The sequence below is a fragment of the Budorcas taxicolor genome, chromosome 3, assembly GCF_023091745.1.
Source record: "Budorcas taxicolor isolate Tak-1 chromosome 3, Takin1.1, whole genome shotgun sequence".
Taxonomy (NCBI): Eukaryota; Metazoa; Chordata; class Mammalia; order Artiodactyla; family Bovidae; genus Budorcas; species Budorcas taxicolor.
Genome location: NC_068912.1, coordinates 1,406,543 through 1,431,042, shown reverse-complemented (window position 1 = coordinate 1,431,042; position 24,500 = coordinate 1,406,543). Strand labels below are relative to the sequence as shown.

The window sequence follows — 24,500 nt, the reverse complement described above, 5'->3', positions numbered from 1 at the left end:
ACTTGCAAAATGTCTGGCAGGTGAATCTTACCTTGGAGAGTGGTTATGAGTGTCAGAATGTTATTTTTCATGGTATTTCACATTTCTGTCCATCTTGCAAGCAGAGGCCTTGGCTGCCTTTCTTGTACAGTGACTAGTCTTAGCAGGCTGAGAGGGTATCTCCTTCTGGAGCAGAAGACAGGCTTTCTTACTGTCCACGATAGTAATAGGCCTCTCTCTGGGGCAAAGGTCAGATGGGCTTACTGCTCATTGTAAAAGACTGGGGTTTTCCAAGCTTGGGGCTCCTCAGCTGTGATGCAGAGCCTCTGTGTGCACAGCATCCACCCTAGTCCCTCCATGCTGTCCTTGTGGACTTTGAGGGGCAGGGGCTACAGATAAAAGCATGCGGCTGGCTGTTTGTAAGTAATAGGGTTCTTTGTGTCCAAGTCTTCTAACAGAAGAACAAAGACTTCCTGTGAGTCTTGTGTTTCTGCCAGCATCTGTGAACCTATGGCTGAGTTGCAGAGAGTGTAAAATCTCAGACCCTGCATAGTTCCTGATAAGCATTAGTTTATTTTAAACACAGGGTATATATTTGATAAGTTTTTTTTTTCCAGTAATCATTTAAGCATTATGGAGGATGGATTAGAGGAACTTGAGACCAGTTAAAAGGTCATATAGTCCAAGATAATGAGGACATAAAATCAGGTAGTATTGGTGGGAATCAAATAGAAGAGAGAAACTTAGGAGATAGAATTGACAGGTTTGGGAGACTAACTGAATGGGAAGAAAGATGAATCAATGATAATTCCAAAATGTATGGTTTGGGAGACTGGCATGCTGCCATCAGTCAAGATGTCACAGGTAGAAGCAGATTGTAGGAGAAGGTGGCAACGGGAGGGTGGGGACAGCTAAGCCAAAGTAAGCAGGTGGTTGGATTAGGAGTCTAGAGCTCCAGAGAGTACTATGGATGAGAGAGAGATTAAGAAGTTAACAAAATGTAGATGGCCATTAAATCGTAGGAATGGATGAGATTTCAGCTTCTCTAAAAGATTCTGAAAGTGTTGTGTTTGGATTGCAAGTACAGCTCAGTGGTTGACTAATGCTGACTGCCACCCCCAACCCTGCAGTGTCCCCATCGGTGAATAAGAACAAAGACATCAGGCCTCCAGCAGGGCCGTGTAGACTGGAGCCACATATGAAGATAGATCCCCACCCTCCAGGCCTGGCCTCATTTTCAGGGGACTGGGTTTGAGAAATGAGCCCCTTTGCTGAAAGCAGGCCTGCAGGGAGAATGAGGCTGCAAAGACAAAGGGCTGAAGGCTGAGCCTGCAAAGGCGGATGAGACTGTTTTGGGTTGTCTGGGCTGTGTTCCTTTCACATATCCATGACTTTTCTGTAGGAAGCAAATGAGTAAAATGGGGTAACCCACCAGACTAACTGATCTGTGATATTTCGGCTTCTTTTTCTTGCTGCCCTCGTGTATCTTAATGGTAAGCTTTGTGAATTAAGGATGAAACTTTTGGATTCACTGGGCTCAATCATGGTGTCCGTCAGAGCGTTGGTTTGAAGAATCAGGTGGTCCTGACTTTGAATCTACCACCTGTTAATCATTGTGACCTTGAGCAAATGGCTTCTTTGAGTCTCAGTCTCCTTCTTTATAAAAATATGGCTGGTAATTGCTACATCACAGGAGTATTGAGAGGATCAGAGATAGTGTGCAAGTTCATTTCTTCAACTGAAAGAGGATTGGGCTCCATGATTTCTAAACCCCTTTCTGGCTTGGGTCCCGTTGCTTAAGATTTGGCATTTCTTTTATCGTCACATCTTGATGATGTGGCATTTCTTTCTGGATGCAGTCTTTTTTCCATGTCCTTCCTCCACAGTCTTGACTGGAGCTCCTCAAATGAAGTCTTTTTTAAAAAGAACCCCTCACTGTATGCCTATACTAGTGTTTAGAACTTCTGCCTTTGAGAATAGCTCATGTGTTCTTTTTTTCTAATTGCAGTTTTTCCACTACTCCCAAGGGCAAGTGTATGCTGGGAATTATCCACCATTTAAGGACAGAATCAGCTGGGCTGGAGACCTTGACAAGAAAGATGCATCAATCAACATAGAAAATATGCAGTTTATACACAATGGCACCTACATCTGTGATGTCAAAAACCCTCCTGACATTGTTGTCCAGCCAGGACACATTAGGCTTTATGTTGTAGAGAAAGGTACTTCCTTGAATATTTTTGCAGTAGTGATACAGTCCCCTTAAGAGTGATGTTTCAGGATGTGTTTGAAAGGGGTATTTCTGCCTTAGTTATGATCCCTGTTTCCATGGACTGTGGCTCTACGAAACATCCATGGGGGTCAGGGAACTCATTCCAACTGGAGTGTTCAATTTCTCCATCTATATACCTACTGTCCGGAGCATATGGATCAGATTCCAGGAGTATGAATCTTTCATTGTTAGTTAGAACTAAGACCAAGTTCATTATAGTTACATGTGGTGGGTAGTGGAAAAGGAGATTAGTATTATTTTAATATTCTGACTTCCCTGGTGGCTCAGACAGTAAAGTGTCTGCCTATAATGCAGGACACCCCTGTTTGATCCCTGGGTTGGGAAGATCCTCTGGAGAAGGCAGTGGCAACCCACTCCAGTGTTCTTGCCTGGAAAATCCCATGGATGGAGGAGCCTGGTGGACTATAGTCCGTGGGGTTGCAAAGAGTCGGACATGACTCAGCAACTTCACACACACAATATTCTCCAGGAGAAAGTTTTAACGTTGGCAGAAACAGTATAGCTGTTTCTTCACCTTTTTTTGGAGAATAAGCCAGGAAATGCAGGTTCTGGATCTCATTTTGAGACAAAGTCTGCTTTGTTGGAGAATAGATTGAGGTAAATTCACATACCCAGCTTTTCTTTGAATTAGAGCATTGAGAGGGATTTTATATGTATATAAATGTGTTGAGTTCTGAAGCTCATTCTTTATCAGGTTAATGTTCATATGTCACCAGTTAGGTATTAGAATATCATAATTTGGATAATAAAAGAGTGTGTGGTAATTGCTAAAGGAAGACACTTGTTTATTAACTTGATACGATTTCATTGCTTCTCTCTATAGCGATGTACCTTAAACATATTTTGTTGTTCTTTCTCTCTAGAGATTTTGCCTGCATTTCCAGTTTGGGTAGTGGTGGGTATAGTTACTGCTGTGGTCCTAGGTCTCACTCTGCTTATCACCGTGATTCTGGCTGTCCTCTATAGAAGGAGAAACTCTAAACAGGATTACACTGGGTAAGAAGCTCTGCTTTCGAGGGGAAAGTTGGAGGGAAGGAGTCAAAATTTGTGAAAACTTCTATATGTTGTATGGAAAAAGAATGGTGAAGAATTAGCTGCTGTTAACTTTCATGTCGGAACTGAGCTGTCTCCTTAAAAGGTGTTTTGTGTGGGCAAGCAGGGATCAAGGGACTGCCATTAAACGTGGAATGTGATGCTAATACCTGTCTCAGTTTCTTTCTTAGGTTTGGTGAAGTGGACTGCTCTGTAGTCTGTGCTCTCTGAGTACCTTCCACTCTGAGATTAGTATTATTAAGCCACAGATCTCTTGCTCCAGTATGAGTTTAATTTGATCTCTTGGTAATAATCTTACAAGGCTCTTCTTTTCAATTAGGTAAATGTAATAGTCATAACAATGCCTGGGGAGAGTGTGCTGGTACCTGATGTGATGATGCGGGACTTTTCCTGTTTGTAGTTTTATAAGTAGTTTATGACTTGTTCTTGAATGCATGGCTAGACTCATCCAAGGGGGATAATAAGAGTTGAACACCAAAATATACCAGCAGTAAAGAAAAGTAGACTTGCTTTTTGCTTGTGGCTTCTCAAAGATAACACATTTGAGCAGAGGATGCATGTCTAACTGAAGGACCCTCTCCTTTTGCCGCTCCAGCTGGACAGCTAGCCCATATAAGCTCTGTAGAACTTGTGTGGTAAGACTGAGAGTGAGGCTGGGTTTCAGCTGATGGAGCACGGGCTGCATCCCAAGTGCACGAAGGGACTGTGATCTGAGAGGGTTGCATGCCCTGAACTCCTTGGCTGGTGGATGGTAGGACCTCTTTCTTTGGGCTCTGCTGCTTTACTTTTTAGGAGTGCTGTGTTTTAAGGAGTTTGAGTGTTCAAATTCAGATATCACTTGCTTGGAATGTTTCTGTTTGCTGACTGTACTCGCTCCCTTGCATGGTGAGTAATTTATGATGAAATATAACTGGAAGATTGGTTTTCAACATGAAACTAATCCGGGTGGTGACATGCCAATCTTAGTTCATGCTTTTGGGTTAATGAAAGCACTGAAAAGTGTGCCTTAGAATCTTGCATGGCATCATGAATGCTGCTATTCTTCTTATTTGTTTTTTTTCCCTCCTCCCGTCTCTTCTACCTTGGTGTGCCAAGATCAGGTCCTGCTTGTCTTCCACTTCTTAAGAAAAGCTGACATAGACGACACACTGGGACTATAACAGGGCTGGGTCTTCTCTTCCACTCCCACTAGACACATGGTAACCAATCACACTGGCTGTTGCTGTTAATACTCCTGTGTGTGTACTCAGCCCATCTCCCTTGTTGACAACTAACCATCTATCTCTGAGCTAACCCAACAGCTATCATGGTTTGTCCACAAATATGTCCTGTGTCTGTATTAGAAACATGTTGAGTGTACCATCCCAATGAAATTGGGTTGTCAGGTTTTATGGTCATCTGAACATATATGTTCTTCATGTAAGATGCCTGTGTGTGTGTGTTAGTTTTTTTTTAATACTTGAATTGTATCATTACTGAGTTAGACCCTCTTTGTGTTAGAATACTCAAACCATTTTGGTTTGGGCTGTATAAGCCTCCTGGTTCAGAGAAAGCACAGTTTGCAGAATGCTTTGTATGATTTGAGCTTAATAACGACACTTTAAGTGATTCTCTCCATACTTCTAAGATTTTTTAAAAATACATCATAAAGGATTTTAGCTCTGCTGAAAACACATCCCATCAAGGAATCTGTAATGAGTTACCTCTTGGCATCAATTCTCTCTGGTTTATTTAAGAGATGGGCCTTGCTGTTGAAAACCCCCTGTGCCCCTGAAAAAGTTCAGCCCATGTGATTTGGCATTCCACAGTTTCTTATGATCCGTGACTTCCTGGATTTTCTTTGGTTTGGTTGCGGAATTGGTGAGCAAACAAACAATGGGGACCCAGGGAATCAAAGGTGTGAGATGAGCCAAGACTACAAGCCTGGATCTGTATCTGTCATTTTGGAAGCACATTCAGAAGAGGTTTGCCTTTGATGATCACAAAAGCGAATTGCTGTCAAGAAGGTATAGCTTGCTCCTTTAAACCTGTATGCCAAAGGAGGATTGATAGCAGGGGAAAAACCCAAAGCAGCCAAAGGGTAAATGTATATTATAGCCAGAATCCCATTCAGCATGTATCATTGTTGTAAACTGGGGCAAGGTGGTCATCCCACATTGGTTTCTTTTCCTCCCCTGGAGTAGCATCACTGGCTTGGAGAACTAGTGTCAGGGATAAAAATTAGTTTCAAGAAATGTGATTGTTTTGATACTCATTGTTTTGTTGAGTTTTGTTTTTATATATCTGCTACTTCATCTTGTCATCACTTGCATTTCTATATTTTATGTTTCCATTTTAATTATGTTTTTTTTACATTTGTTCTCCAAATTGCCAACTTATCAGCTGCAATACATCAGAGAATGTGTCACCAGTTAAGCAGGTTTCACAGAAGTCTCCCTCCGACCCAGAGGGTCTCGTAAAGAGCCTGCCTTCTGGATCTCACCAGGTAACAGCTGATTGCGGTCTGTCCACTTACCGTGCTCTGCAGTTTGGTGCTGTGCCGTGTTCTGGGATGTGGAAAAGAATAATACTAAGCTGTGAAAGAGTGAAACCGAAAGACAGGGCAAGAGAAGCAGAGAAGAACATAGGGGTTGCTTTAGGAGGAACACAAGAAAGTATGTGGAAAAGAATCTGACTTGAGTAAAGGTTTCCACCAAACCGCCACGAACAGATTGGCTCAAGAAAATTAGGAGATGACTGTCAGATGTAAACACTTCTTCCCTAGTTGCTCAGAGAATTAAAGCTAGTGAACTAGATTCTATATTGAGGTGTACCTTAAGCCATGAAATTCACAGGAGTAAGTTGATTTTGGTATTGATAATAAAACAGAGAAGTTATTTTGTATGAATTCTTTAGAAGCAATAGAAAGTAAGCAGTTACTTGAATAATTAGTAGGCTTGATGAACAAGGAAAGTCTGGTTTCTGCTTTTTGTAGAAAGTACAGAGAAGAAATAACTTTTATTTGGAACTAGCATGGAATCTAGCATTGTGGTCAGTATCGTGTTTTATTCATGCTGATGTAGCTATGATTGTGGCATGGCAGAAATTCCAGAGCTTAGTACTGATTCTGTTCTTCTGGGATAGAAAGTGTTAGAAGGAATGTGGCCAGTTATAACTTTGCTCTGAGGAGGAGGGATTAGGGATGTAGTGGGGTGGGTGGATTTAAGAGGAAGTAAAGAAAAGGATAACAGTGTTTTGTGGAAGAATTACCCCACAGTCTTAGACTGGAGTTGTCATATGTGGTGAGGACACGGAGGCGTTGTGATGTTAAATTATTAAAAGCACAGAGCAGTTAGCATCAGAATTGGGGCTCGAACCTTAGATTTCTAGGCAGCGTATATTCTGTCACAGCATCAGGACCTTACTTATTCCTAGTCTGTCTGTTCATCTCTCTCGTTCTTTTTATCTGTGTGTCTTTCTGTCCCTCTCTCTCTCAGTTTACATAGTATGCCTCAGATACCTAATTCACTAATTTGGATTGTGAATAGGAATAAGGTTGTGAATAAAGGCATTAAAGTTACAGGTAGACATTATACCTAAAGAAGCCTTGAAAACTTGCTTCTGCCCTTGAAATGCTGTAGAAGGTGTTCTCCTGTTGAAAACAAACTGGGGGTAGGGGAAGAAAGAAAGAATTCTCTACACTGGGAAACAGGCTGTTCAGCACCATGATTCCTGAGAGAGGGGAATAAGGGGCCGCCCCGTGATTGTCCCGGCTTCCTCAGGCATCTTCCAGGCTGCGGTACTAAGGGCAGACAGAAACGGCGCAGCTGTCCCACTGAGCTGGGGAGGCCAGGGTGGCTGGGATTTACGAGGCACCGCACCAGAGAAGAAAGAGTGTAGAGAGAAGACGCGTTGGGATCTGGAGTGGGTCCCCTTGAGCCTTTGCTAAATACAGGTCTGTAGACGCATGGGCGACACGTCCTGGTGGCCGGAGGAAGAACTGCCTGGAAAGCAGCGGGTTGTACGGTGCCCTGAAACTTACCCAGGACCGGAAATAGTTTGTGTTCTCAGACGCAGAGTGGAGGGAGCTCACTATGTTCAGGGTATTGGTTGGAGTTCTCAGAATGGTCACACCTTAGCTGCAGAAGCTCTTTGTGATACCATGGACTACAGCCCTCTAGGCTCCTCTGTCCATGGGATTTCCAAGGCAAGAATACTGGAGTAGGGAAAAAAAAAATACTGGAGTGGGTTGCCACTTCCTTCTCCGGGGAATCTTCCCGACCCAGGGATTGAACCCATGTCTCCTGCATGGGCAGCAGATTCTTTACCACTGAGCCATCGGGGTAATGCGACTAAATTAGCACCTTGGTAGTAGGGCTAAATCAGTACCAGATTATGGGTGCTGTGGACCCACCATAAAAAGGAAGCGTTTAAAGAATAAAACTAATCTAAAAGTAATTTAGATGCACGCCAACACAAAATCCAGTCTTTACAATATAGCAAAATCCAAGCATCTAAAGAAGTATATAGATATATAAAGTATATGTACAAAAAAGTGTATGTGTATATATGTGTGTGTGTGCGTATAGCTGAATCACTTTGCTGTACACTTGAAACTAACACAGTATTGTAAATTAACTGTGCTTCAAGTTTTTAAAAAGACAAACACCAAAAAACAAAATCCAACACCTGCCACCAAAAAATTCCCAATGTCTGACTGGCTGTGTGTATGTGCTACACCCCTTCAGGCATGTCTGACTCTTTGCAGCCCTATGGACTGTAGCCCATCCGGCTCCTCTGTCCATGGGATTCTCTAGGCAGGAATATTGGAGTGGGTTTAGATGACCTCCTCCAGGGGATCTTCCTAATCCAGGGATCAAACCTGCATCTCTTATGACCCCTGCATTGGCAGGTGGGTTCTTTGCCACTAGCACCACCTGGGAAACCTACCCCAATACAGAGGTTTTTGGTGTTTAAAAAAAAAAAAATTCACAATGTCTGACATCAGTCAAAAATTACGAAGCATACAAAGAAGGGGGAATATAAAACATATAGTCAAGAGAAAAGTCAACCAATAGGAGCAAACCCAGAAGTGACATAGGTCATAGAATTCATAGAATTCAAGGACCTTAAAATAAATATTAGAAACCTTAAAAATAACCTTAAGGTTGTAAGGGAAACCTTAACATAATACGGAGAGAAATGGAAATATAAAAAAGACCAAAATGGAAGAAACTTCTAGAAATGAAAAAAAACATTGGATGGCATAAATGACAGATTAGACACTATGGAAGAAAAATTCAGTAAACTTTAAGAAGCAATCGAAACTAACCAAAACAAAGCATGAAAGGAACGCTGGGAGACATGAACAGAACTACAGTAGTAAGCTAGCAGACAATATTAAGCAACCTGATTGGAGGCTGAGAAGGAAAGGGAAGTAAAAAGAAATTTTAAGAAATAGTAGCCAAACACTTTCCATTCTTGTAGCTATTTTAAAATTTTTATTTACTCTTTTTTTTTTTTTGGTTGTGCTGGATCTTTGTTGCTGCACGTGGGCTTTCTCTAGCTGTGGCTGTTTTAAGCAGGGGCTACTCTTTGTTACGGTGCCGGCGCTGCTTAGTCGGCGGCTTCTCTTGTGGGAGAGCCCAGGCTGCAGCGCGCATGGGCTTCAGTATTTGCAGCGCGTAGGCTCAGCAGGTGGGCTCGCTTGCTCTGCGGCATGTGGAATCTACCCTGACCAGGGCTCGAACTCGTGTTCTCTACATTAGCAGGGGGATTTTTATCCACTGTATCACCAGGGAAGTTTCTCTCTTTGCCATTTTTTCCCTGATATTTATCTTCATATTTCTGAGCAACTTTATTGCTGAATTTAGCCCCTCCCTTCAAGCCCTTCTTCCCAGCATACACTTTCAAGTATATACACGGCCACATGCTTCTTCCCAGTATGGATATGTGGTTAGGTGTTACTTTTCACTGTTACATAAACCTGTTTTTGTCACTGTTGTACTGCATACATTTGGTTTTTTGTACAATTTTATTTTGTTTGTCATAGAGCTCATCTTTACTTTGGTTTTTATTTGCTTAGTTTTCTAAGTGCTTATCTATTAATGCACTCCATCTCAAAATTCTCCAGGCAAAAAACTCTGAGCACATTCAGACACATCAGATATTCTGTGGGTTTCATTTTGTTCATGGAGACATGCCTGTTGAAATCTGGCTTTGTTGTGCTTCAGGCTGCTGTGTAGGAGTCATCCTGGGCCTCCCCTCCCAAGAAATTTTCTTTCTCTTGCTTCTGTTGGACTTCACATCCTCACCTTTTTACTTTATTCCCATAGTGTGGTAGAACATATCCTCCATAACTTCTTGAGAAAGGATGCACAGCAGATACGAATGTTGAGGCTTTGTATGCTAAACAAAATAATGACCTCCAAAAGATGTCCACATCCTAATCCCTGGAACCTGTGGGATATGTTACATTACATGTCAAGATCGTTACCTTACGGATCTTGAGATGGGGAGATTTTCCTGGATTATCCATGTGGGCCAGATGTAATCAGAAGGGTCCTTAGCGGAGGGAAGCAAGAGGGTCCGGGCCAGAGATTTGAAGACTATTCTGGTGGCTTTGAAGATAAAGGAAGGGGTCACAAGCCATGGAATGCAAGCAGCTCCCATAAGCTGGGGAAAGCAAGGAAGCAGATTGTCCCTGGAGCCCCTAGGAGGAAAGCAGCTTTACTGATGCCTTGATTCACCCCAGTGAAACCCATCTCAAACTTTTGACCTCCAAAACTGTAAAATAATATGTTTGTCTTCAGCAGGTCTGAAATTGTTTTTATTCTCCTCCCTCAAGTTTGACTGATAATCTGGTTGGGTAGGATTCCAGATTGGAAATCATTTTCCTTCAGCATTTTGAGGCATTGCTGATTTTTCTAGCTTCCAACGCCAAGAAGTTGACACTGTCCTGATGCCTCCTCCTTTGTGTAGAGCCAGTTTTATTCTCCTTCCCTTAGAGTCTTTTTTTATCCCTTGTGTTCTGAAATTTTATAAAATTGTGGGATTTTTTCATACATTATACTGGCTACTCAGTGGACTCTTTCAATCTGGAAGCTATGTCCTTCAGTTAGGATATTGTCTTCCATTATTCTCTGGAAACTTTCCTCCTCCATTTTCTTATTCTCTGTTTTGGAAATTCCTGTTAAGAATTGGATCATTTCCTAGAGCAGTTCTTTCTTATTTTTTCTGTTTTGCAATTTTCTTCTAGAAAATTTCTACAACTTTATCTTCCAACTTTTATTAAATATTTAATTGCTGTTATCTTCCTCTTAATTTTCAAGAACTATTACTTATTCTCAGATTCTAATAGCGCATACTTGTTTTCATGAATACATTGTCTTATCTCTCTGTATAATTTTTTCTTGTTTTATATGATTTTTTTAAATGTTTTCTTCTGTTATTGTTTCCTTTGAATTCCCTTTTTTCTCTTATAATTTTTGTCATGTTAGAAGCTTTCCTCAAATGCCCAATGATCCTGGGTTGTCTGTTCACAGTGAAGGCACTCATTAAGTGGACTTAAAAATGAAAGTGTCAGTCGCTCAGTGGTGCCCGACTCTTTCAAGGCCATAGCCTGTAGCCCACCGGGCTCCCCTGTCCGTGGGATCCTCCAGGCAGGAAGACTGGAGTGGCTGCCATTCCTTGGCTGCCCTGTTTCCAGCATCCAGACCCCACGCTGCTGTGCCTGCTGTCCGTGAGTCAGAGCCAGGCTCAGCTCTCTTGTGAGTAAGCTCCCGGGGTTCTGCCCAGTCCTGACTCTGGCATTTTCTGGAGGTTAGTGGGAAGCAGTTCACACACCGTGTCAATCTGTACTATCTTTTTTCAGTGTTTGCAGTCGGACCTCAGGTCGGTTTTGAGAGGAGAGCCCCAGTGCTTCCCACAGCTTTGTTCCTGGGTTATTTTCTTTGTGTTCAGTGCAGGTCCCCGAAAGCCTCTTCTCTCTCATTGTTGTTGTTCAGTTGCCCAGTTGTGTCTAACTCTTTGTGACCCCATGAACTGCAGCACGTCAGGCCTCCCTGTCCATCACCATATCCCACAGTTTGCCCAAATTCATGTTCATTGCACTGGTGATGCCATCCAGCCATCTTATCCTCTGATGCCCTCTTCTCCTTCTGCCCTCAGTCTTTCCCAGCATCAGGGACTTTTCCAGTGAGTCATCTGTGTGCATCAGATGACCAAAATACTGGAGCTTCAGCTTCAGCATCAGTCCTTCCAGTGAATATTCAGAGTTGATCTCCATTAAGATTGACTGGTTTGATCTCCTTGATGTCCAAGTGACTTTCAGGAATCTTCTCCAGCACCACAGTTTGAAGGCATCAATTCTTTGGTGCCTTTTTTATGGTCCAGCTCTCACAACCATATATGACCACTGGGAAGACCATAGCCTTGACTATACAGACCTTTGTCCACAGACTAATGTCTCTGCTTTTCAACACACTATCTAGGTTTGTTATCGTTTTCCTGCCAAGAAGCAATCATTTTCTGATTTCATGGCTGCAGTCAGCATCTGCAGTGATTTTGGAGCCCAAGAAGAGGAAATCTGTCACTGCTTCCACCTTTTCCCCTTCTATTTGCCATGCAGTAATGAGAAACGTTGGACTGGAAGAAGCACAAGTTGGAATCAAGTTTGCCGGGAGAAATATCAATAACCTCAGATATGCAGATGGCACCACCCTTATGGCAGAAAGTGAAGAGGAACTAAGAAGCCTCTTGATGAAAGTGAAAGAGGAGAGTGAAAAGGTTGGCTTAAAGCTCAGCATTCAGAAAACAAAGATCGTGGCATCTGGTCCCATCATTTCATGGGAAATAGATGGGGAAACACTGGAAACAGTGTCAGACTTTTATTTTTTGGGCTCCAAAATCACTGCAGATGGTGACTGCAGCCATGAAATTAAAAGACGCTTACTCCTTGGAAGGAAAGTTATGACCAACCTAGCTAGCATATTGAAAAGCAGAGACATGCCTTTGCCAACAAAGGTCCATCTAGTCAAGGCTATGGTTTTTCCTGTGGTCATGTATGGATGTGAGAGTTGGACTGTGAAGAAAGCTGAGTGCCGAAGAATTGATGCGTTTGAACTGTGGTGTTGGAGAAGACTCTTGAGAGTCCCTTGGACTGCAAGGAGATCCACCCAGTCCATTCTGAAGGAGATCAGCCCTGGGATTTCTTTGAAGGAATGATGCTGAAGCTGAAACTCCAGTACTTTGGCCACCTCATGTGAAGAGTTGAGTCAATGGAAAAGACTCTGATGCTGGGAGGGATTGGGGGCAGGAGGAGAAGGGGATGACTGAGGATGAGATGGCTGGATGGCATCACGGACTCGATGGACGTGAGTCTGAGTGAACTCCGGGAGATGGTGATGGACAGGGAGGCCTCGCGTGCTGCGGTTCATGGGGTCGCAAGGAGTCGGACGTGACTGAGCGACTGAACTGAGCTGAACTGAATGGGGCCGGATGCAGTGATCTTAGTGTTTTTAGTATTTAGTCTTCAGCCGGCTCTTTCACTCTCCTCCTTCACCTTCATCAAGAGGCTCTCTAGTTCCTCTTCCCTTTCTGCCATTAGAGTGGTATCATCCACGTATCTGAGATTGTTGATGTTTCTCCTGCCTATCTTGATCCTGGCTTGTAACTCACCCATCCTGGCATTTTTCATGATGTGCTCAGTGTTCCGATTAAACAGACAGGGTGATGGCAGACAGCCCTGTCGGACTCCTTTCTCGATCTTGAACCAGTCAGTTGTTCCATACAGGGTTCTAACTGTTGCTTCTTGACCCGCATGCAGGCTTCTCAGGAGACACGTAAGAAGGTCTGGTACTCCCATCTCTGAGAGCTTTCCACAGTTTGTCATGATCCACACAATCAAAGGCTTTAGCATAGTTGATGAAACAGAGATAGATGTTTTCTGAAATTCCCTTGCTTTCTCTATAATCCAGTGAATGTTGGCAATTTGATCTCTAGTTTCTCTTCTTTTTCTAAACCCAGCCTGGACGTCTGGGAGTTCTTGGTTTGCATAATGCTGAACATGTTGCAAATCAGGGTTTCTGTTAAGTGACATTACCTGGAGTAGCCTTTGTCTTACTTGGTTATTTTTAATCAAGTAATAATGTATCTTTTATTTACAGTTGTACAACTTGTTAAGTATATTTTCTGCCTTAACCTGATTCTGAAATTTATAAAGCCTTTGCCAGTCAACATGAGACTTGGAACTGTGATTTCCTTGCAGATTTATCTTCCAGTTTTTGTTTTATTTAGGTTTTCATTCAGTGGTCACCTTAAAACGAGGGCTGCTATCCTGGGGTTAAAACATTTGCTTCAAATACTCCACAGAATTCCTAAGCACCAGGGGGCCTCAGGTGACACCGGTGTGTGCTCTTACTCACCGTCACGTGGCACCCTCAGTGTGCGTGACAGAAACATGTCTCTGTCTGAGCACCAGAGGAGTTTATGGAAGTTGTTCTCACCAGAATCCTTTTGATATTCTATCTTCCACTTGTTCAGACTGAAGCAGAAAAGGTTTCTGTTTGGAGAAAACTGGCTTGACCTAATATGTTCATCTTATTAGGGAATTTATGAGATTAAATACTTTTTATAAATTGAACATAACCAAACGTAGCAGTTGTTTTGACAACCTGATCTTTCCATTGTATGTATCACTTCCACACACATCTAAGTGCTCAGCATATATGCAATGTTAGCTGAACGTGGGAAACGCAGGGATGATTATTATCTGGTCCCTGCCCTACAGAACCTCAGAGGCTCCTGGGTTGTTGGGATCATCTTCAAGCTTTTCCATGATATGGAGAATTTTTTTATGTGTACATCCTAACAAACAACCTTGAGGAAATCTTCATATTTATTAGATAGACATCTTAGTGTATGAAGGGTTAGTCATGTGTTACAAACCAGTATTGACTCTTGGGTCCAGCTAATGGTGTAAACTTTCAGGGAATTATTTTACTTCAGCATTTGTTCCCTTAATCTTTGAAATAATGGGTCAGGGCAAGTTGATGTCTAAACACCTTCTTATTAAATACTGGGTCAGGGCAAGTTGATGTCTAAACACCTTCTTATTAAATAATGGGTTAGGGCAAGTTGACGTCTAAAGACCTTCTCATTTTTCCTTTGCTAATTATAAGGGTTCATGGTACACTGCGGGCTTCCCTGGTGGCTCAGACAGTAGAGAATCCACCTGCAATACAGGACACCTGGGTTCAATCCCTGGGTCGGGAAGATCCCCTGAGAAGGGACTGGCTACCGACTCCAGTGTTCTTGCCTGGAGGATTACATGGACAGAGGAGCCTGGGAGGCTTCAGTCCATGGGGTTGCAAAGAGTCAGACACGACTGAGTGGCTAACACACACACATACAAGCAAACACGGCATACTGTGCCTTATGAGGGCAGGTTTAGGCAGTCACTGCCCACGTACTACAGTCAGATGTGTGAAATGGACACGTGACAGGAATATTTGCAAACTATCCCTTAGTACTCTCTTCCAATGGTTCTATCAGGACATGTTCCTTGATCAGCAAAACCTTCCATTTTCTACCTGCAGGCATCACCTGAGAGTCTAATAGCATTAGTCATTACTATTTGAGTGAATAAATAACTCCATGTTCTTTTATCAAAAGAGAAACAATACTAGTGCTCCAGGAAGGAAATTTACAAAAGATGAAAACATAATAGCCAGGCAGGGCATTAATTGTGCTATATTACTCATCTGTCTTTGGCCACTATTTTTGTTATAATTGGAAGATTAGTAACAGAAGACCTGACTAAAAATACCTTTAACAGTAAGAGATTTGTTAACTCACAAGCGACCCCAAAGCAGGGTACCTCTGTGTTCATTAGTTTAGTAATCCAGTAGTGTCCTTAAGGCGCAAGTTCTTTCCATCTTATTCTTTCATCCTCTGGGCACATTGTTCTCAGGCGCCTTCCCTCAACCTCAAAATGACTGCCATGCTTTGAGGCAGCTCATGAAAAAAGGCACTTGTAGGAAGAGCTGAATCTCCTCCCAGGAGGAAGGAGGAGATTTTATTATGAAGGAAAATTACCAGAAGCCCCCCAGCAAACTTCTCCTAGTTCCCTTGGCCAGAGTGGGTCACATGCTGATGCCTCTTGCCAGTCTTGTGCGAGGGGGCAGCAGTTATAACTGACTTTACCCCTGGGGGCAGGAGAGGTGAAACTGAAAGTCAGTCAGTCCTGTTTGACTCTTTGCAACCTAATGGACACAGTCCATGGAATTCTCCAGGCAAGAATACTGGAGTGGGTAGCCTTTCCCTTTCCCAGGGGATCTTCCCAAACCCAGGGATTGAACCTAGAGATTGAACCTAGGGCTCCCGCATTGCAGGCAGATTCTTTACCAGCTGAGGCACAAGGGAAGGAGGGTGGAGTCAAGTTACCTGAGTGAAGGGAGTGAACACCAGAACCAAATTAGGGCTCTTGGACTTGCCTGGTGGTCCAGTGGTTAAGAAACCGCTTTCCAGTACAAGGGACATAGGTTCAATCCCTGGTCCGAGAGGATCCCACATACCACAGAGTGGCTAAGCGCTTGTGCCACAACTACTGAGCCTGCGCTCTTGTGCCCACCAGCTGCGACCACTGGGACCCACGCACCTAGAGGAGCCGCCACAGAGAAAATCCTGCTACCCGCAGCTATGGAACAGCCCCTGCTCACTGCAGCTCGAAGAAGCCTGCTCGTGGCAATGAAGACTCAGCACAGTCAAAAATAAAGTTGGTTTCCAAATTAATTAAAAAAAAAAAAAGGCAGGGGGGACTCTTCCCGCAAACAAAGTGGGAAGTTGGGTTGGGAAGGGTGTCAGGTAGGCACAACTTAAGAGTTTGGAGTATCTTTCTTTGTAAAGCTTAGTTTTGCATGACATTGATTTCAAATAATCTTTGTGTGTATACCTTTGGGACAATTGGTTTTCTAGATTCTTTTCTGGAAACAATGCTTTGTATACAAAAGGCAAGTGGGAATTCCCTAGTGGTCCAGTGGTTAGGATTTCAAGCTTCTGCTGCAGAGGACACAGGTTTGATCCCTGGTTGGGGAACTAAGATCCCACAAACCACATGGCACAGCCAAAGCCAACAGGAGGCAAGTATTTTTGGAGGACAGTGAGTGGGAAAGTTATGTTTGTGTCAACTTTAGTCTATAGATGTGCAAGGTCTCCAGAAGTACAACACGTGTATTGCCTCCTGTAGTTCTCACGGCGGTCCTGTGAGGTAAGCTCCTTCACTGTCCCTATTTTGCTTGTGAAGAAACCAGGCTGAGCTAGGTTTAGTCACTTGCTCAAGGTCAGTAGTTACTGCCAGAGCTGGTATTAGACCCAGATCCGTGTGGCTCTTAAGACATAGACTTATCCTGTCCTGCCTATATCCAGTTCTTTTCAACTTTGTTTTGATAATTAGTTTCATTTATGTCAAAGAATGTCACAACACACACTGTTTCACGTCTGTATTTGGTGATGTGAAATAAGTACTGAAAATGTGTTTTGTGAACGGTCAGTGAGCATGTGGTTAAAGCAAATCTGTGTTAGGGTGTCAAGGGTGATGAAGGACCAGATTCAGATTCTAAAGGGCTATAGAGGCTATGGAGAGTGTAATTCCTGAGTTACACATAGTAAGAAATTAATATGTGTTCAGAGATAGGTATCCTTGCTCTTCCATAACCCTTTCTTCCTGGAGTTTCTCCCTACTCCATCACCACTGTGTTTTTATATTAGAATAAATTTCATGCAGGTAGTGTCCAGGGATAATTTCATTTCTAACTGGAACTAAAAGAATAAACCTAGGTCAAGCAATTAGTTTTTTGAAACATTTTTAATAGTAAGGATTATTTGTATAATAAATAGTTGAGGAAAATATGTATGTATGGAGTGATTTTTCACTTGGTTGGTGTAATTCTTTGTGGTAGCACCAAAAAAAAAAAAAAATAGAGGATGAGGAAAGGTGTCAGGCTGTACAGTACAGCTAGGTGAGCATAGGTGTTATTATTGATACTGTTTTAACTCTCAAACACCCCAAAGTGCATGTTTTAGCAATATAGCAGGTACATTTCCAAGTCCTTGGTTCACTGACCCCTCCTGAAGCCCTCAGTGGTCTTAGCCTAAGAAGACCGTTGACTTCTTGTTAAAGTCCTGAGGCGTGTTCCACAGAGACTCGGTGTACCATCAGCTTCCAGATCTCCCTCAGACCAGACCTGAAAGAGCTATTCACAACTAAGCTACGTTCACTGGCAGATTCCCAATCCCCCATTCTGGTGAGAATTCCTCCAGATCCATTATTTCATGCACCTTTCATGCACCTACAGTCTGCCAGGGGCTGTTCTAGGCATTTAACAAAGCCGCTGGCTGCAGAGCTCCTAAGGGGGAAAGAGGAAGGACGTTAGGAAGCAATTTGGAGAAACAAACCCATCAGTAGGAAGGGGCTCCTTTTATCCTTCTGTGTTTTCCCAGTTCCTTTTGACCAACTGTTGTGTCCTCGTGCCGTGAAAGACCATACTGTCTCACATGAAAGACCTCCCTAGTTTCTTCATATTTACTGACTGATTCAGAGGTTATTCTGTTATTTTCCTTTGTTGCTTTCTCCGTTCTCTCTCTTTCCCACTCACACAGTGTATCGGTTACCTATTGCTAGGTAATAAACCACCGTAGATAATGACTTGAACAACATTTGCTTGTTTAACTTTTTATTTTTTAGAACCACATTTAACTTGCAGCTTTCTGAGATGAATATAGAGGGTTTCAGTTTGATTCAGTATTAGCAGCACGATCTGTTGTGTTACCCATGACAGCCCTGAAAAGTATCACACGCTGACCAAACACAAAGTGACCTTGCTTGACTTATTTGATTGGTAACAGTGGTGTACTTTTAATTGTATTTGTATAACAGTGTGTTCATGATAAAAATGATTGCTGTATTTTGAATGCTGTCAGACATTGCTTAAGTTTTAGTTGTAGATATCATCTAATTCTTACAGCAGTCTTGAGAGAGATAATACTATTGCTAGTGCCATGTTAGAGATGAAGACAGTAATGCTTGGGGGGTTAAGAACACGCCTGGCGTGAGGCCCCACGGCTGGTGCTCAGCAGTGCTCCTGCCGTGCTCAGGACATTCAGACTGCAGCTCTGCCGGCGTTCAGATGGGTCTAGCCCTCGGCTGTCACTGTGTAAGTCTTCTTTCAGGAGCACCGTTGCATAGCTCGGTTTATCCCTTCTCTGGAAGCTGGAGTGCCTGAACTCCGCAGGATCCCATGCTACGCATTAAGGGATGCTGCCTGTAGGACTCCTAGATGGGAGTGAGGATGTTTATTTTATTTTATTCAGTTATTTCGTATAAAGTAGACTTTATTTCCTAGGGCAGTGTTAACTCTACAGAAAAATCTAGCAGAAAGTAAAGAGGTCCTATGTACTCCTTCGTCTCCAAAGTTTCCCTGATTGTTAACAACTTGGATGGTTGCGGTACCTTTGTGACGGTTGATGAATTAATACGGAGAACTTTCTAATTCACTAAAGTCCACAGTTTGTATTACGGCTCACTCTCTGTGTTGTGCATTTCTGTCATGTATCTACCATTCTAGATTCATATAGAAGTTTCAAGAGTGTTTATTTTAAACCACATGCTTCTGGCTACTGATCTTATGACTTCAAAATTGAAAACTTAAGCACAGTAGTAGACTATTCAAGGAGAGATTCCCTGGATTGGGACAATTGCCTTTGGGTTATATTAAACTTCTTTTTACCTCTAAAGAAGGCTATTTTGTGGTAGTTGCTGTCGTTTACAGTTTTAGAATCTCTGGGTTGGAAGGGACTCTGAGAGTTGTGCAGTACAGCCAGCTGTCTCACACTTGAACCCTTGGTCCTCCCAAGAGTCAAGACTCGCTCTACCCGAGGCAGCCTTGCCTTGCTGTCCTGGTGGGACCCTGCCAGCCCTCTTCCTTACTGCTGAGGGTGAGAGGAGGGCCTCTTCTAGTCCATCTAGGGCTTTTCCTTGTAAGCCTGTAGATGTGGCTTTGGGGTTATTTTAAATTTGAAAACAGGAAAAATGTTTACCTGATCTTAGATATCAAAGAAGCAGTATATGGGTTATAGTTAGACTAAAAGAATCATACTAGAAGTAGGCGTGTGGAAGAATATAGGAAGTTTTTTTTAAGTACCTATTTGTGTAAAATGATCAGTTCAAAATTGATTGTATTTTCGAGTGGCACTGCATATGTTGATTTCTTGTATCATTCTTAAAGTCATGATTTCAGCGGGTCTTGGGTTGGCAGAAGGGTCCATCTTTGTCCTTGAGACTCTGATGCCAGTTACAAGAGTTGAGGAATTCTGTGACAGGTATTTAAGGGTAACTCTTGAGAAGGAATATTATATTGTTATAGATATTTTAAAACAGATACAAAAGTAGACAGAATAGTATAACAAATCTCTGTGTACCATCTTGAACAGTTACCAAGTATACCCAATCTTGTTTTAAAGTCAGTCCTGGACATACTGTTCCTAAGAAGAATATGTTCCTGAAGACATTCTAAAGGGGGGACTCTTTGCTCTGAAACCCTAACAATATCACATTAATCATTGCTTCTGTCCCTACACTTCACAAGGCCACCAGGTTTTCCATACCTCTAATTCTGCTTCTCTTCCCCAGGGCCCAGTCATATACGCGCAGCTAGACCACTCTGGCGGACACCACAGCGACAGGATTAACAAGTCAGAGTCTGTGGTGTACGCAGACATTCGGAAAAATTGAGAAGACCACGATCATACCCTAAGCAATAAGCAAATCCAAACTGGACTCTTGTGCAGAAAATGTGGCCCATAAGTATGTGTGGCCTTGGAAACCAAAACGTGGAGAAGCACATGTCTAGTCATAGAGGGAGAAAAAGATGTGTATAAATGTTCTATTTAATCTTCCTGGTGCAAGGAGCCAGTGTTGCATGATTAAGAGACGGTATGATTCTATGTGTATATAAATTGTCTTGCTGGTTTTGTACTTCCCATCAGGATCATTTACAGTTGAGAAAATTCAGACACATTCCTGTCACCATCGTTTAGATGTGGTTTGCCTTAATGGGGAAAGTAGCAGATCTTTTAGTATTCTGATAGACATGGCCTTTTAATATAAGGGCTTAACCCACCTTTGTGTGTACTGTAGTTGGAGAGTGGAGATGCTATGATGGAAGCATGTTCAGGATGGCCTTTAGCCCAGGGTATATCGCCTATTTGGCAGTTGTTTTTAGAAAGCATCCATTTGCTATGCCACTTGAAGACTATGTGATTTTTGTTGCTATTTTCCTCTCTAAAATACAGGGCAGTTTTCTGCTTTCAGTGTTGTGTAGACTATAAAATTACACCCTGTAGCATATCATCTCAATTTGTGGATTCATCATAGCAAGATTAGCAAAGGATCAATGCCAGAAGTCATTTCTTTCCAAGTACTTTTACATCCATACCATAATCGATACATAATTGAAATCGAGAACCTGGACTGGCTTGAGGAGTAGTACTATTTGGAGAGCAAAAGGTATGGTATGTTCTTTGCTGAAGTCCTTCGTGCTTGTAACAAGTCCCCATATAGCTTAAGGAGCAGAATTTCTTTTCTTTCTAAGTAGCCAGAAATGGAATAATTAGATTGCCAGTCTCTGGTATGGCAGAGCTCTCTCTAGAGAATCATTATAAAGCTTCAGTCATTTTCCAGCAGCCTGGCTCCTATAATAATAGCTTCAAGGCCTTTGAGGTTAAAGACAGTTAGATCTGTAAAGAATTTTCTTCATTTAAAATTGAAAATACTGATGATATAGTCCCAGAACACATTGGGGTAAGTGGGTGTGACAGGTAATGTTAGTTTTCATCTCATTTAGTTTGAGGTCCCCTAAGAGCTGCTTCCTTTTTTCTTCCTGTCTTGTTCTCTTTGTGAGAGACTTTGAAGGCCAAGTTCTAAGGAAATAAAGAGTAATTTAGATTTGAAGATGTCTAGGAGGTGGTTACACAGAGAAAAAGTGTACGCGCTACAAACAAACTCTGTCCCATATGTGCAGTCTTTTATTTCCTGAGAGACTGCTGTTAACCCCTGGTGCTCCAGCTCGCATTCTGTTGACATATATGTCAGCAGGACTGGGTTTTGTCATCGCGCGTGCCTGCCATCTCTGAGCCTGGCGTGTCTGGTCTGTGCTGCACGTGGAGGAAGGCCTTTTGGCTCTGCTGCCTGTCCCTCCCTTGTGCCCACAGGCCCCATGCGGAAGGGGAATGAAGAACACTCGCCCTGAGCAGTCCTGCAAAGTCACCAGCTTTGCCTTGTACCCTGGGCTTCTCTGACTCCATGGTGAAAACTCCAGAACCTTTAGGAGGCCTTTTTGTGTAGGGGGAGCGGGGGCAGTGGGTGGGGGGGGATGCGGGTGTTCAGACGTCCGCATTCTTCAGGCCGCCAGGATGAGGACACTCCTGGTGAGCCCTCCCACTGTGAGAATTGTACAGCCATCCAGGATTTCAAGGAATAAGAAAATACGCTGTGGAGAGACCAAGTGTATGCATTGATGTGTGTAATTTTCTTAGTCTTTTTTTTTTTCTTTTACGGAGAAAAGAGGATTCTCCTTTTCCTCCTTTCTCAGCAGGTCCAATGAATCTACTATGTATGGAACATTCCTAACACCTCCTGAGAGCAAGAGCCCTATTTTTCTGCATGTTTGTGAAGCTCCCACCCAGAGCACCAGCTATCACTTCTGTTAGCACGGCTGTGAGCCTCCTCTCCCCGCCTCCACCGGGCAAGGGTCCCGGCTTCCCGCTCTGGGTCTGTGACTGACTGGCCTGCAGGGAGCTGCTCACACTGGGGTGGAGCACTTCAGGGTTGGGGCTTTTTCTGAAACTCCTCATACCACCTCCTACGGATCTTTTGGCCCTTTCTCCTGGGTCCCAACATCCTCATCCCTGGACACAGACGACAACAGTGGAGCTGCTTCCAGATGGCAGACTGTCCTTTTCATGTCTGATTCTCGGCAGAATGAGGCCTCCTAAGACTGCACGTGGTTTTTCTAAGGGGGTACCTGCAAGGGATTACTTGACATTTAAATTTCCTCTCTGTAGTTTTTCAATGGAACTGTATTCAGCCAGGTAAAAACCCCATCATGTTCATTAATTTTTCAGTTGTTTTATGAATATTTTAATACATCTTTTTCAATTACTGGATTGTGTTGTGTGCTCAATTTAGATCAAGTGAAGAAGAGATCAAAGCCCTTTCCTTAATCTCTCTCCAGCCACACAGGCTTCTTCTTCAGAAATGCCCCCCCATGTGCCTACCTCAGGCCCTTTGCACCTTCAGCCTAGAATACACGTCCTGCACATTTGTGTGGTTTGCTTCTTCACTTACTTTAAGTGTCTGCTCACATATCACCGTCTCAGAGAGACCTTCTGTGATATGTAAAAACGCAACCTCGACCACCCCTGGCTCTCTCTAAGCCCTTAACCCTGCTGTTTTTCTCCCTGTCAAACCATACATGTGTTGATCTGTTTTCCCTACCAGAACGTAAGCACTAAGAGGCCAGAATTTTGCTGTTTTGTTCACTGTTGCATCTTTAGTGTGCAGTACATTATCTGGCAATTAGCAATTGCTCGATAAATGTTGACTAGATGGATGATGGATAGATGGATTTATCTATTCAACAAATCTATATCCTATCATATGCCAGGCACTGTGCTAAGCATTAGGAACACACAGCTTCTCAAGGATCTTGCCACAGTAGAGGTGAGAGAAGATGACATGGTAGTAATAATAGCTACTAGATATTAGTACTTTCTGTATGCCAAAAATTTCTTGCTCTGTTTAGCACTATGAGTCAATCCTAGTTGTACTAATCTCAAACTCAATTTTAGAAAGATAAAGTCAGTATATTACAGCAGTATTTTTTTGGATACATCTCTAAGAGTAATACAATCAAAAGCAAAAGTAAACTAATTGGACCTAATCAAACTTACAAGCTTTTGCACAACAAAGGTAACTAAAAACAAAAAGACAACCTATGGAATAGGAGGAAATGTCTGCAAAGACACGACTGATAGGGCTGAATTTCTAATATATATAAACATCTCACATAGATCAATATATTAAAAAAAAAACCCAGTCCAAAAATGGGCGCAACTTAAGTAGACATTTCTCCAGATAAGACATACTGATAGCCAACAAGCACATGAAAAGATGTTCAACATTGCTAATTATTAGAGAAATGAAAAAACTGCAATGAGGTATCACCTCACACCAGTCAGAATGGCCATCATCAAAAAGTCTACAAATAATGAATGCTGGAACAGGTATGGAGAAAAGGGAGCCCTCCTACACTGTTGGTGGGAACATAAATTGGTGAACCGTACGAGGGTCCCTTAAAATCTAAAGTCAGATCCATGACCCAGCAACTTGAGTCCTGGACGTATGTCTGCAAAAGGAGAAAACTAATTAAAAAGGGTACGTGCACCCTAGTGTTCCTTGCAGTGTTAGTTACAAGAGCCAGTTCACAGAAGTGGCCTAAATGTCTACTGACAAATGAATGGATAAAGAAGATGTGGTACAAATAAACAATGAAATACTAGCCAGCCATAAAAATGAATGATAAAATGCCATTTGTAGCAACATGGATGGACATAGAGATTATCATTACTAAGTGAAGTAAGTCAGGGAAAAATATAATACCACTTATATATGGAATCTTAAAAAATGATACAAATGAACTTATTTATAAAGCAGAAATAGACTCAGAAAGCAAACTTATGGTTACCAAAGAAAGGTGGGGAGCAGGGTAAATTAGTTTTGAATAACAGTACTTCCCTGGTGGTCTAGTAGATAAGACTTAGTGCTTCAACTGCAGGGTTGGGAGTTTCACCCCTGGTTAGGGAACTGAGATCCTACATGCTGTGCAGCAAGGCCACACATGAAATAAGAAAGACAAATACAATCCCCATCAAATTACCCATGACATTTTTCACAGAACTAGAGCAAATAATCCTAAACTTTTTATGGAGCCAGGAAAGACCCAGAATTGCCAAAGCAATCCTGAGGAAAAAGAACAAAGCAGGAGTCATAACCCTCCCAGACTTCAGACAATACTACAAAGCTACAGTAATCAAAACAGCATGGTTTGGGCACAAAAATAGACATGAATAAATGGAGCAG

General features: G+C 42.6%; 1 protein-coding gene across 2 annotated transcripts in view; it reads left to right on the top strand.

The window, feature by feature from the left end:
* MPZL1 (myelin protein zero like 1) overlaps positions 1-21,716 on the top strand; it is a 93,537-nt gene extending 71,821 nt beyond the window's left edge. Inside the window, exons 3-7 of one of the 2 annotated variants that reach the window (XM_052637078.1) lie at positions 1,988-2,201; positions 3,136-3,268; positions 5,708-5,810; positions 15,939-16,079; positions 19,992-20,110. In XM_052637078.1, the coding sequence (XP_052493038.1) occupies positions 1,988-2,201; positions 3,136-3,268; positions 5,708-5,810; positions 15,939-16,055 (567 nt within the window). In that variant the 3' untranslated portion in view covers positions 16,056-16,079; positions 19,992-20,110. Of the gene's footprint in view, positions 1-1,987; positions 2,202-3,135; positions 3,269-5,707; positions 5,811-15,938; positions 16,080-19,991 lie in introns of both variants that reach the window. The other variant, XM_052637079.1, reaches the window with a different exon arrangement.
* Positions 21,717-24,500: the final 2,784 nt, after the last annotated feature.